We start from the raw sequence: 11,601 nt of genomic DNA, 5'->3' as shown, positions 1-11,601 counted from the left end.
TGATGTTTTTATCAGCTGTTTGGACTCTCATTCTGACGGCACCCATTCACTGCAGAGGATCCATTGTTGAGCAAGTGATGTACTGCTAAATTTCCCCAAATCTGTTCCGATGAAAAAACAAACTACATCTTGGATGGCCTGAGGATGAGTTAATTTTCATTTTTGAAATAAATACTCCTTTAAAGGCAGGGTATGTGATTTTTCAAAAACACTTTAGAAAACTGATTCGGGCCGAATCGCAAAACAAACTTGTAGCCAATCAGCAATAAGGGGCGTGTCTACTCGTGATGTGGAGGAGAGAGCTTTCAGTGCATGGGACGGACATTAGCCGAGCCGAGCGACAGAGAGATAGAGATGGTGGATAAAAAACAAAAGAGGAAAACGTCTGCGGAAGGATAAGGCAAGAAGTAGGACCCGTGTAAATATCGGATCAGCTTTCCAGCGCTGGAGAGAACTTAAGGAGCGGAGGCCTGCGATCGGACGCCGAGGTTGCTTTGTTTCTTCTCAATAGGTGAGTAACAACGTGTGTCTACAACAGCTAAAGTCTGCCTACACTGGACTCAAACGACCGTTGAAAACCATTTGAAATTTGTGTCAGCACGTCATAAATAGAACCCGGCAGCAGTTTTCTGTCGGGGATTTGTTGCGCCGCGCCGTTGACGTCCGTAGACACGGTGTAACATTGGTTTTGCTTTGTTTCACAGAACTAATCGTTGCCTGGGTTGCGTACGTATATGTGGGGCGGAGCTATCACAATGGGCAAGACCCTTTTGGGGTAGGGGCGTGTTTGTTTTGGTGATTTCAAATATCAACATTGGCTACCAGAAATCACTTACTCTGCCTTTAACGGTAAAAAGCAATTCTCAGTAGGACATGATTGTGAGTTTGTGTTATGCTCTCTTTGTTTTTAGGGGTTCACTACCCTTCTCTTGTCAGTATCTGTGCTCAGCGTGTGAAGGAGGGAGAGAGAGGTTTATTGATGAGCACTCTGGCCTGTGGGTGCTACCTAGGGTAAGATATAATAATAGTTTCCCCAATCATTCTATTTGAATTCATATTTTTATTTATTTATTTATTTGAAATGTAAAATAAAACTGGAATTACATACCGTAATTTAGTGTTCCACACTAGGGGTGTGAATCTTCACTGGTTTCACGATTCGATTCACTTTATGTCACGATTCGTTGCATCCTCAGCTTTCAATATTACTGCACATGGCTACATTTTCATATATAGTTTATATCAGATTTATATTGTGCATTTTTATTAAATGATATAAGCAGGCTACTTTTTAAAATAATTACAAATGAATAATAAATCAAAACAATTGTTAATAGGCTACATTCATACTACTGCACAGATCTATTTCGACATATCAGATGTTTTGTCCTGTTCTGAAAACATAACTGACTGTGTTTACATCAGTTTCCTATCATAAAAGTATTCTATAAGAATCAATAATTCCTCCCACCCCTATTCCACACTATTCATGATTTTGTCATTGAGATGTCTGTCTCTCTTAGGATGCTGCTGGTTGGAGGTGTAGGTTCCCTGATGCTGGACTGGTTTGGATGGGGGAGTGTGTTTTATGGAGCTGGTCTCCTTGCTGTTTGCTGGACCTGTTGTGTATGGAAATGTCTTCTGCAAGGTACTTAAATTGTGGTCCTTTACATGTGTAAGTAGCATTGTTCTTGAGATTTTGCACTCGTTCTTGATTGAGTGCTATTTTATTGCTCTGAAGGTCAGAATTTGTATAATGAAGTCTCTTAGAGAAGTCGCAGTGAATCAGAGAAAATCAGTGTTGGCTTCAGTATTTGTGTTTGCCATAGCAACTGTGTGGATAGAATAATTGGATCTTTTTTGCCAGTGTTATTTTACAACACCCTGTTTTTAAAAATCTGACTCACCACAATGCAGCACTACTAAATAAGAGATTTCTATACCGAGGACCCTGCTATATCTTAATAATCTCATGTTGGTGTTCAGAAATCGTGTTTGTTATATATTACAGTTTAAAATGTGTCCGTACAGAGTTTGTTTAATTGTTTGTTACAGGTCCAAGTTTCTCTCTCGACTCACTGTGGATCAGCAGTAGTTCTACATCTGAATCCTCGAAAGTCAATTGGCTGAATCTCCTTAGAGAGCCTAGTGTCTGGTGAGGTTCAAAACATCGACATATCCCTCATTTTACTCTCTACTTTCACTCATTGTTGTATTGTTATGTTTTTTTTCCATTCCAAAGTTTTGTGTCAGGACTGTATTGTTTTTACGACACTCATTCTCATAAAATGTCAATTAAAACTTCAATCTTTTAAAAGATGTGCAAGTATTAATACAGAAAGTTGCTCAATGCATGTGTATGTGTTTTAGGGCTATGATCATTGCTCATCTCTGCTTTAGTAGCACGAATTACACACTCATGTCATGGCTACCAACATTCTTCAAAGACATGTTTCCTTATGCCAAGGTATGCCAGCCATCGCACATTAGCTGATTTTATTGGTTGTTTCTTTTTTTATTAGTGTTTACACTCCCAGTTTACTTACCAGTAATATTAATATGTAGTAGTGACAATATCTAACTATATTACTAAACGAAATGTTTAATCATAAGATGGTGTTTTTGTGCACTCAGGTTAGAGGAAGCACATGAGGTTTTGATGTTTTTTTGTTTTGTTTTTTGCTACGACTGGTCGTTTGATGTTGTCATTTTGTTAAAGCATTCCCTATTTATTTTGTTTGATGACAGGATTGGGTGTTTAATGTGATCCCTTGGTTTGTAGCGCTGCCCACTTCACTGTTTGGAGGCTCTATCTCTGATCATCTCATTAGGCAAGGTGAACAAAACCAACACAATCTCATAGCAATTCAAAACTAAAATGAATTGGTGTCTAATTTGTATGAATTTCTGCATCTCATTTGTGCATTTTAATACAATCTGCTTATTCCTCACTGGTAATTAGGTTTAGGTGTGGACCTTCTTGCTTCCTTTTGTATTTTTCTAACCCTAATGTCTCTGTCAGTAATTAGTCACATTTATGTCTTTATGTCAGGCTGCGGGACTGTGACTGTAAGGAAACTGATGCAGGTAACACAACATCAGCTATGAGCTTTAACGTGTCCTGATATAGAGTAAAATTACATTAACAATTCATGAATTGCATTATGTAATCTGTTGTGTTTGTGTGTGTCTGTTTGAAACATGCTTGTGTAGTTCATTGCAATGGGAGTAGCCAGTGTGTTCATCTTCCTTCTCTGTAAGACAGACAGCTTTATCCATGCTGTGGCGTGTGTGTCTCTGGCTGTTGGACTGTCTACATTTAATAACAGGTTAGAATGAACTGTCATATCCAAAACATGATCTTACAGCATTGATTAGCCTATATATAGTCTATTAGATCTTTCATGCTCAAATATAAATGTGTAGAAGATTTAGCCAATCAACAGCTGATTGTATTGTGAAGAGGTAGTAAAACAAGAGTAACCTGTGTGTGTATTTTCATGTTCAGTGGGGTGTCTGTGAATGTGCATGACCAGGCACCATCATGTGCAGGAGCCCTATTTGGTGAGTCCACCTCTGCTCGTAAAAAAGAAATCCAGGAATATTTTATTTTATCACAGTATGTTTTAAGCATTGTTCTAAATATGCTGCTCTCTTTCTTACAGGGGTTATGAACACATGTTCTGCTTTTACTGGTGGGTTATAATCCTTTTTCTGTAATGTAATGTATACAGTCATTGTAATGCCCTCATATACTTGTGGAAGGAATATTGAAATATTTTATTTAAAGTACTTTTTGATAGGTCAGTGTACACTATCTAAATTCTATTTGACAATTAGAAAAATGTAAATAGTAAAAGTAATCTAATATTGAAGTAATCTTTAATCTGAAAATGTTGACAACGTAATTACACAAGTTAAAACTATGACAAACAATTATATAAATTATGATAAAAGAAGTATATGACACTAATTGGCTTTTTATTTCATAATTTCAAATTATGTCATAATTGTCAATTTGGACTTTATATGACAATAATTATTGATCATAATTTTGTATCTCATTTTTTATTATTTTTCAAAAATAATCAAAGTTTTGTCTCAATTTAGACAATTATAAATTGTATCTAATAATTTTGATTTAGTATGTCAGAATTTTAACTTTTCTCATAATTTAAACTAATCTGCAAAATGGTATAAGTTCACATTCAAGCCCTGTGCAATTACTTATGTCTAATATCCTACCTCATTTGTACTGTTAATTGTAATACCTATTTTTCTATTGCTCTTCTTCTATCCCCATATCTTATTCTCTTTGTACTATACTTCACAGGTTTGTTGTTGGTGTACATGTCTGGCTACATGATTGAGGTCACAGGTTCCTGGGTGAATGTGTTCTCAGTCCTGGCTGTGGTGAACGTCATTGGTGTCACCATATTCATAGCGCTGGGTGAAGCAAAACGAGTTGATCAGCCTCAGATTATCTCAACATCATGCTGAAAACAAATTCTTCCACTCACCGAGACATATTGGGGTTTCCTTATTTGTCATTTGTAACAAATGGATTGAAACTCCTCAACACTTGTGTTTTATATAATGTTTTAGAAAGTATATATTTATTAATTTAAATGTGTATTATATTTGGCAGGGTTGGTTGAAAATGATGCAATGAAACACATTTTATGTTTTGTATGTAACCCCTTTTCCCAGTGCTGGTTATAGGTAGCTAAACTACTTTAAAAACTGTAACATGGGATGGGGCCCTGGGTGTGGTTTGAAAATAAATACTAATAAAACAAATAACTCAGGTGTTACGTTTCTTTTTGTAACTATTGGTTTTACACAACACTTATTGACGGTGCCTCCCTTTTATGTAGTAATTTCACGTTTAATTCCAAATATCCCATTAAAATGGGATCTTTTAATTAACTGTTGTAAACTCAAACACAACAAATGTGAATGGGAGAAATTATATACAATTTACTGAAGTAAACTTGAAATTAAAAGTATTCAGTATAGACAATTAAATATGAAACTGAAAATAAAAGCAAATAGTTAAACAATATACACTATAAAAAGCAGTTTCAATATAAACCCTCTGTTCAACTGACACCAAGATAAATGAAATTTAAAATCAGTAGAACGTCTATGACATTAAATTAAGTGGGCCCGCACACATACATCTGTCTCTTGTTCCATCATATTTAAACAAAATAAATCGTTGCAGGCCTGGGACGTGGCTTGAGAGCGTGGTGGCCAAAAAACAAAAACTGGCCGCTTCACTTTAAAAGCAACACAAAATTTGTTTAACTGCACGTACTTTATAGTACTCACGACCTGAGAGGCTGTAGTGACCACGAACAGGCACAACTGCACAGGGCGGCAAGTTCAGCAGATACGGGATCCAGTGAAGAGTATTCAGCGCCACAACTCATCAAAGAAAACTTCTTTTTCCATGGATCAGGAGATTTTCCCGGTCAATAAACAAATGGCTAAAGAAACAACTGTCCGTTTCCTTTAAGCAAGTAGATAAGCATCCCAGAAGAGCACACCAATTTGTCATCCATATTACTGGGTGTACTTTATCATATTTGTAGAGAACTAACGTGGATTGCAAGTTCCTTTAACTTTCTCCTTACAAGCTGCAATTGCTGCGCACATCTCCTAAGCCCCGCCCACTCATGAACAGTAAACACTGAAAATAACCCAATCAGAGACCAGTAAAATGAAGATGAGCAGGCATTCTAGTGGAAACCAGTTAGGCTGTATGAACGCATGTAAATTTTAGTACCTTAAAACTAAACGTATTAACCCTTTGCAGTCTGTATTTCTATATGCATATGAATAAAATCCCATCTGGGCTACATGTATAACAAATATTTATCTAAAATGTAAATTAATTTAATCGGAAATATTTGAAACAGTAGGACAATTGTCTTTCCACTAATATGATTGGAATAATTAAACTGTCTCAGTCTTAAGTGTTTCTTGTGTAGCCTACAAATGATTCGATGCAAGTCCAGCTCACTCACCAGAAGGTGGAGACAGAGGACAAATCAGAGCCGCATGATTCCATGAAAAATCACAAATCAGTGAAACATTACGGGTCATTACAAACAGTACCAAAATTGATTGTTTACCGTTCTTTAAAAACACATGGCATTAGGTAATATAAGGGTTACTGTTTGGTTTTCTGAGCCATATCCTCTCGATGACAGTGTAAGACCCCTTTCATCCGGTGAAACGGGCCTAGTTCTACAGGGGGTGATGCGCACGTCGTTGTGGTGATGTCACGGGTGGGCGGAGCCGAGCGAGATCCGCTGCATCTGGTACACTTACGTGATCGCGCGGTTCCTGGGGATGCAACCACAAATGTAACATCGGTTTCTTTAACGCACTTAAATTAATTACGAAGCCGGGGCCTACGAAACGGTAAGCGGTGCATGCGTTAAACCCACGTTACACCTTAAGAAAAAACACATTTTGTCTGCTCTCTTGATTTATAAGTGGGCTTGGGTGAATTGGTCTTATGTGGTGTAACGGGAAGAACGGGAAGCTAACAGGCCAGAGAATATGGATGCTGGAGCGCAAAGCAAAGCACCGGGGCCCGTACTGGTGATGCAGAAGCGAAGCGTGTTAGAGATTAACTGTAAATCCTTTCCGTTTGGTGAAGTAATCTATTGCAGTAATCTATCAACACAGTAGATCGCAATCACCTTTTTTTTTTTTGAACAGAAAAAACGGTCTGCCGTTTGTTGCTCAGATTCACATTAGCAAATCGCCCCTTCTCAGCTTTATAATATGAGTGAATGCATCATATGTGTATTGTGTCTCTTGTTAACATTGTATTGAATAGAGATGCCTTGATGCGGACACATAGTGCGACATTTGTTGCTGTAAAAACGAGCGCTCTTTCATGCAGACCGAATAGCGCAGTTGCGTGTCGATCTGTAAACGGTGGGGATGGGAATCGTGCGGAATTTAACGATTCGATTCTGGTTCCTCTGTTGCCAAGTAATAAAATAATTTAAGATATAATTAAATCAGAAAGAAGACGTGTTTGCACATTTTTAATTACATTTAACTACACATACTTTTACAGGCAGAATAAATGCAGTGGAATGATTTGTCCTAATATATTTTTTTTAAATTGGTAACATCTACAATTATATATTTTTATAAAATATTACTTAACTACACGTTTCCATTTGAACAACCAGTTATTCAGATGTCAGTTTCAGTCTTTCATTTGGGAATCACTATACTGGTCTCGCTATATGTTTTGAAGTGAATAAAAGAATCGACTCAACAGAGTCATTCGTCCAGGTTGAGTCAATTCATCGATTGAGTTTTTTTTTTTTTAAAGAATCCCTAACAATGCGCGTTCAAGAACCGCTAATGAAACTCTTCCTATAATTCCTGCTTATTGGCTTTGTCACTAAATCGTGTGAGCTGTCAACCCAGACACCATGTTGTGGATCATGGGTGGGTCTGTTTGAACGTTTCATGTGAGGCTGAATGCAGCCAGGCCATTTCTTCAGCTCCTGAATCCTCACGATGCTTCTGGAAAATGTGCCACCATAACACATAACATTTGTAATACTGAGGATTTTTATCATCATTTTATCCGATATGGATGCTTATCATTAACATCCATAATAAACAATACTTACAGTGAACAGCGTCAAATACACATTACCTAAAGAACACATCAGAGTTCACAACAGAATTTGGTGTTTAGGGGTCTGTTATAAATGATGCAACAAAGCTATTATTACATTTTTCTAACTAATCTCTGACACACACAATTGCCTAGATATCTTCTTTTGAGGAGTCTCACACTCTTCCTCAGGAACCCTGAATGCTTGTCTGAATTATTAGTGTCTGGCAGTGCTGAGTAAACTATCGGAGGTATCAGTCAGCTGAGTAAAGCTTTTTGTGGTGTACAAGATTGATTTGACACAAACCCAGGCCTCTCCAGACATGATGAGACAAGCAAGCACATAGAGGGACAGATTAACACTTTGCTTTATTGTTCTACTGATATGAAACTGTGTCAGTCTTTGTGTTTTATGTCCTTCGGTAGCCTACACCATAATAAGGTTCAGGTCTACAGTCTACACATGACAATATGGAAACTGAAACCTGTGATATCCTGTGGTATCGATTTCTCTTTCTGGGGATCAACACAAAAGAATTAGCTGACAGGAAAAGTGTGAGTCAGCTGATGAATCATCAGTAATGCTTATGATCACTAGAGAGTGCTAGTTATGTCATCATTACAGTAGTAATGATAGTTTGTTCAACATCACTGTATTAGTGTGTAGTTAGGCAGGTTGTCATTAGAAACATCTTTGTGATACTGTTCTTGTGTCAATAGCCTGAACATCATGCTATGACAGAAGCAGCATGAAATTTATTGTTGTTTGGGCCCTTTATGCCATCTTTAAAAGATCCCGCTGATCTGTTTAGTCTCTAAGATGAGTATTGATCTGAAATCCATTTAAACTACTAATTATCTTGAGTGGTTTTAGTGTTTAAACGTCAAACTATGATCTGGAGAATATCAGACATGTTCTCTTTGCATGTCTGCTGTTCATCTGATAATGCGTTTTCTGTGTCCTCTTGGGTTTTTTAGAGGCAAATGTATAATCAGTACATATTTAGCCACTCCAAGGGTTCATAAACAGTCGATAAACTTTGACGAGAGCAGACATCTGAATGAGATTTTGTTGGTTAGATTTAATCAGAACAGCAAAGTACTTGGGGGGTTGGAAAAGCTTTCTGCTCAAATCATAGATCTGTGAAATTTGGTTCTGTTTACTTAAATGTTTTATGAAATAAAACCTCACTTCAGTTTGAGAATATTTCAACTTTATCCAAAATAATACATAAAATTAATTAAAAAGAACTTAAGTAAACTTATGGTGACTAAAAATGAAAGCCTGATGAAGAGTGCAAGAAAAGATCAATCGATGACTTTAGCAAATAATGAGGATTCATCATTATTTTGGATTTATAGTGATGATGATAAGGTCATTTGTCATTAGGCCAGTGTCCTCATTTGGAAATATTGCATTATGATGTTCCCCGTTGTTCAAAATAAATGCTTCAATATTCATGCTTTGTATTTTATAAGAGATTTGTAATATTAGCATGCAGCATGTTGTGTGTTTGTGTGTGTTCAGATTGTTGAGGACCTGATTTGCCATGGCTGAGCAGCAGAGGCAGCGCTCTCTCTCCACCTCTGGAGAATCACTCTATCATGTGCTGGGTGTCGACAAACTGGCCACTGTCGATGACATCAAGAAGTCATACAGGTGAATTTGAGAAGCTCAGTCGTTTAATCAGCATTCCTGTACAGTGTTCTGCTCTGCTCCATTTCACTTTTACTGGCTGGAGTTTTCATCAGATGTTTATAGGCTAAATGCAGCACACGGCAATGTGGAAGCCTGCAGCTCAATAAAACTAAGTGCATTCAGGGACCGTTTGCCATGCACAGTTTTAGCCTACCCTAGGACTACACAAAAGTAATGGATTCATTAATAGAGCGATATTCACAGCGATATCACAATGTGAGATTTTCATGGTACGATAACCTGGAAATACCACAGCATTGCTATCATTGTATTATAGGTTAATGATCTTTCATGATTCTCAATACCATTTTTTATACCAAAAAAAGATACTAAACACATTTTACAGTATAATTAAAAAGTGTGATATTAATGAAAATACTGACTAATGAAATGTAATTATTAAAAAAAAAGTCAGTTTATATTTAAACTGACTTATTTCAATTTAGTAAAAATTGCTTGACTAATAAGAAACAAAGTAATACAAAACAAAATAATTTTTTGTGATATTGACAGGTATTTTGGGCTGCGCCCCCTATCAGATATATTGATACAAATAAAAACACATTTTTATATTTTTGTTTCAGTGTTACACCAAATTAATAATTTGTTTATGGTTAGATTAGAATTGCTATTGAAATTAAACAATACAATAAAATCTATTTCCATTTATTTTATTTTTTATTAATTATTATTTATTTTGCAACAGTCTTATCAGACTGCATTCAAATATGATATATTGATACAAAAAAAACAATTTTTTTTCCCCTTATGTCGAAATGCCTATATCTGAATGCATTTAATGTAGTTTATGTGTCCTTTTTTATCTTTTAAAGGAAATTGGCATTGAAATATCACCCTGACAAGAATCCTGACAACCCTGAGGCAGCTGATAAGTTTAAAGAGATAAACAATGCCCATGCCATCCTTAACGACCCGACAAAGAGAAACATCTATGATAAGTATGGCTCTCTGGGACTTTATGTGGCTGAACAGTTTGGAGAAGAGAACGTCAACACTTACTTTGTCCTATCCAGCTGGTGGGCCAAGGTAAGACTCTTGAGTTTTTATGTTAGGTTTAAAATAATTTGTTCCTGTATTGGCAAAGCTGCATTTTCATCAGTCATTTCTCCAGTCTTCAGTGTCACACGATCCTTGAGAAATCATTATAATATACTGATTTGGTGCTCAAAAAACATTTGACAGTCATTTCAAGTGTTTTTTCGCTCTAATTTGTTGTGTTGATCTCTGTCTCCCCCTACAGGCTCTGTTTATTTTCTGTGGCCTGGCCACAGGCTGCTACTTCTGCTGTTGCCTGTGCTGTTGTTGTAACTGCTGCTGTGGGAAGTGTAAACCACGGCCACCTGAGGGACAGGAACAGGAATTCTATGTTTCCCCTGAAGACTTAGAGGCCCAACTGCAGTCCGATGAGAGAGGTTAGATGTGTGCTATATACCCATAACATGCCACCTTCAAACAGCTACTCCTATGATCCTCCGGATTCTTTATGTTTAAACCATTATGTCCTGTTGAAATCTTTCTGCAGAGGCAGGTGGAGGTGAGCCCATCGTGATGCAGCCCTCTTCTGCCACAGAAACCACCCAGCTAACGTCTGACGGTTACCATTCTACTTACCACACTGACACCGGCTTCAATTAAATGCCCCACTCTCTTCACCTTCACCCTGTGGATTGTCTCTCACCACTCTGCACCATCTCTCCGAGAGAAAAAAATGAATGGAAAGAATCCTTCAACTACAACTAAAAAAAGCCTGTTTTTGAGAGGAGGAAAGCCAGCGCTGGAGCTGAATTCTTTAGCGTATCCTGTCCCTGATTCACGCACCACTTCCATCACCCACACAAGAGTGGCTCACATCCGCCTCACCGTACCGTAGCTTAAAAAACGAGCTTAAGAAAAAAGATAAAAAAAGATCCTGTCGTTTACCCTGATCTCTTTGTTGCCTTTGACCTCCGATCTTGCCTTCCACTCGTTCCCTTGCTCCTCCAGGCAGATTTGCTCGTCGTCCTGTGGCATGCACTGTTCCTTGACTTCGTTTAATGAATTTTGCGCAGTTTCCGCTATATTTATTGACATGAAATGTTTGTTCCCATTTATAAGTACTTGAGTGTGGTTTAAAGTTGACTCCGTGAACTTGCCATAGGTGTTCGAAGACTAGTGCGACTGCGCTGAGAAACAGCAGGAATATATTTCATTTGTAAAATCTCAAATATTCAGTTCGCATACC

The 11,601-nt window shown here is 37.4% G+C and overlaps 2 protein-coding genes across 2 annotated transcripts in view; both read left to right on the top strand.

The window, feature by feature from the left end:
- The window catches only part of slc17a9a (solute carrier family 17 member 9a), an 8,401-nt gene extending 3,413 nt beyond the window's left edge, over positions 1–4,988 (top strand). Inside the window, exons 4-13 of the mRNA XM_016542286.1 lie at positions 912–1,011; positions 1,524–1,648; positions 2,056–2,155; positions 2,371–2,467; positions 2,749–2,836; positions 3,053–3,087; positions 3,214–3,329; positions 3,509–3,564; positions 3,666–3,695; positions 4,334–4,988. Of these exons, the coding sequence (XP_016397772.1) occupies positions 912–1,011; positions 1,524–1,648; positions 2,056–2,155; positions 2,371–2,467; positions 2,749–2,836; positions 3,053–3,087; positions 3,214–3,329; positions 3,509–3,564; positions 3,666–3,695; positions 4,334–4,500 (914 nt within the window). The 3' untranslated portion in view covers positions 4,501–4,988. The remainder of the gene's footprint in view (positions 1–911; positions 1,012–1,523; positions 1,649–2,055; positions 2,156–2,370; positions 2,468–2,748; positions 2,837–3,052; positions 3,088–3,213; positions 3,330–3,508; positions 3,565–3,665; positions 3,696–4,333) is intronic.
- Positions 4,989–6,320: 1,332 nt separating this feature from the next.
- On the top strand, positions 6,321–11,265 carry dnajc5aa (DnaJ (Hsp40) homolog, subfamily C, member 5aa). The gene is made up of 5 exons (XM_016542288.1): positions 6,321–6,432; positions 9,189–9,320; positions 10,193–10,406; positions 10,621–10,792; positions 10,903–11,265. The coding sequence occupies exons 2-5, from the start codon at positions 9,211–9,213 to the stop codon at positions 11,013–11,015; spliced, it is 609 nt and encodes a 202-aa protein (XP_016397774.1). The 5' UTR covers positions 6,321–6,432; positions 9,189–9,210; the 3' UTR covers positions 11,016–11,265.
- Positions 11,266–11,601: the final 336 nt, after the last annotated feature.

The sequence above is a fragment of the Sinocyclocheilus rhinocerous genome, unplaced genomic scaffold, assembly GCF_001515625.1.
Source record: "Sinocyclocheilus rhinocerous isolate Xijiao unplaced genomic scaffold, SAMN03320098_v1.1 scaffold1600, whole genome shotgun sequence".
Lineage (NCBI taxonomy): Eukaryota > Metazoa > Chordata > Actinopteri > Cypriniformes > Cyprinidae > Sinocyclocheilus > Sinocyclocheilus rhinocerous.
Note: the sequence above shows the minus strand (reverse complement) of the source record. Positions and strands in the feature narration are given on the sequence as shown.

Excerpts from the sequence above, each read along its gene's own strand:
- dnajc5aa (XM_016542288.1), top strand. The coding sequence starts at position 9,211 with ATGGCTGAGCAGCAGAGGCAGCGCTCTCTCTCCACCTCTGGAGAATCA. Across the intron at positions 9,321-10,192 it reads GACATCAAGAAGTCATACAG|GAAATTGGCATTGAAATATC; the intron begins GTGAATTTGAGA and ends TATCTTTTAAAG. Across the intron at positions 10,407-10,620 it reads TATCCAGCTGGTGGGCCAAG|GCTCTGTTTATTTTCTGTGG; the intron begins GTAAGACTCTTG and ends CTCCCCCTACAG.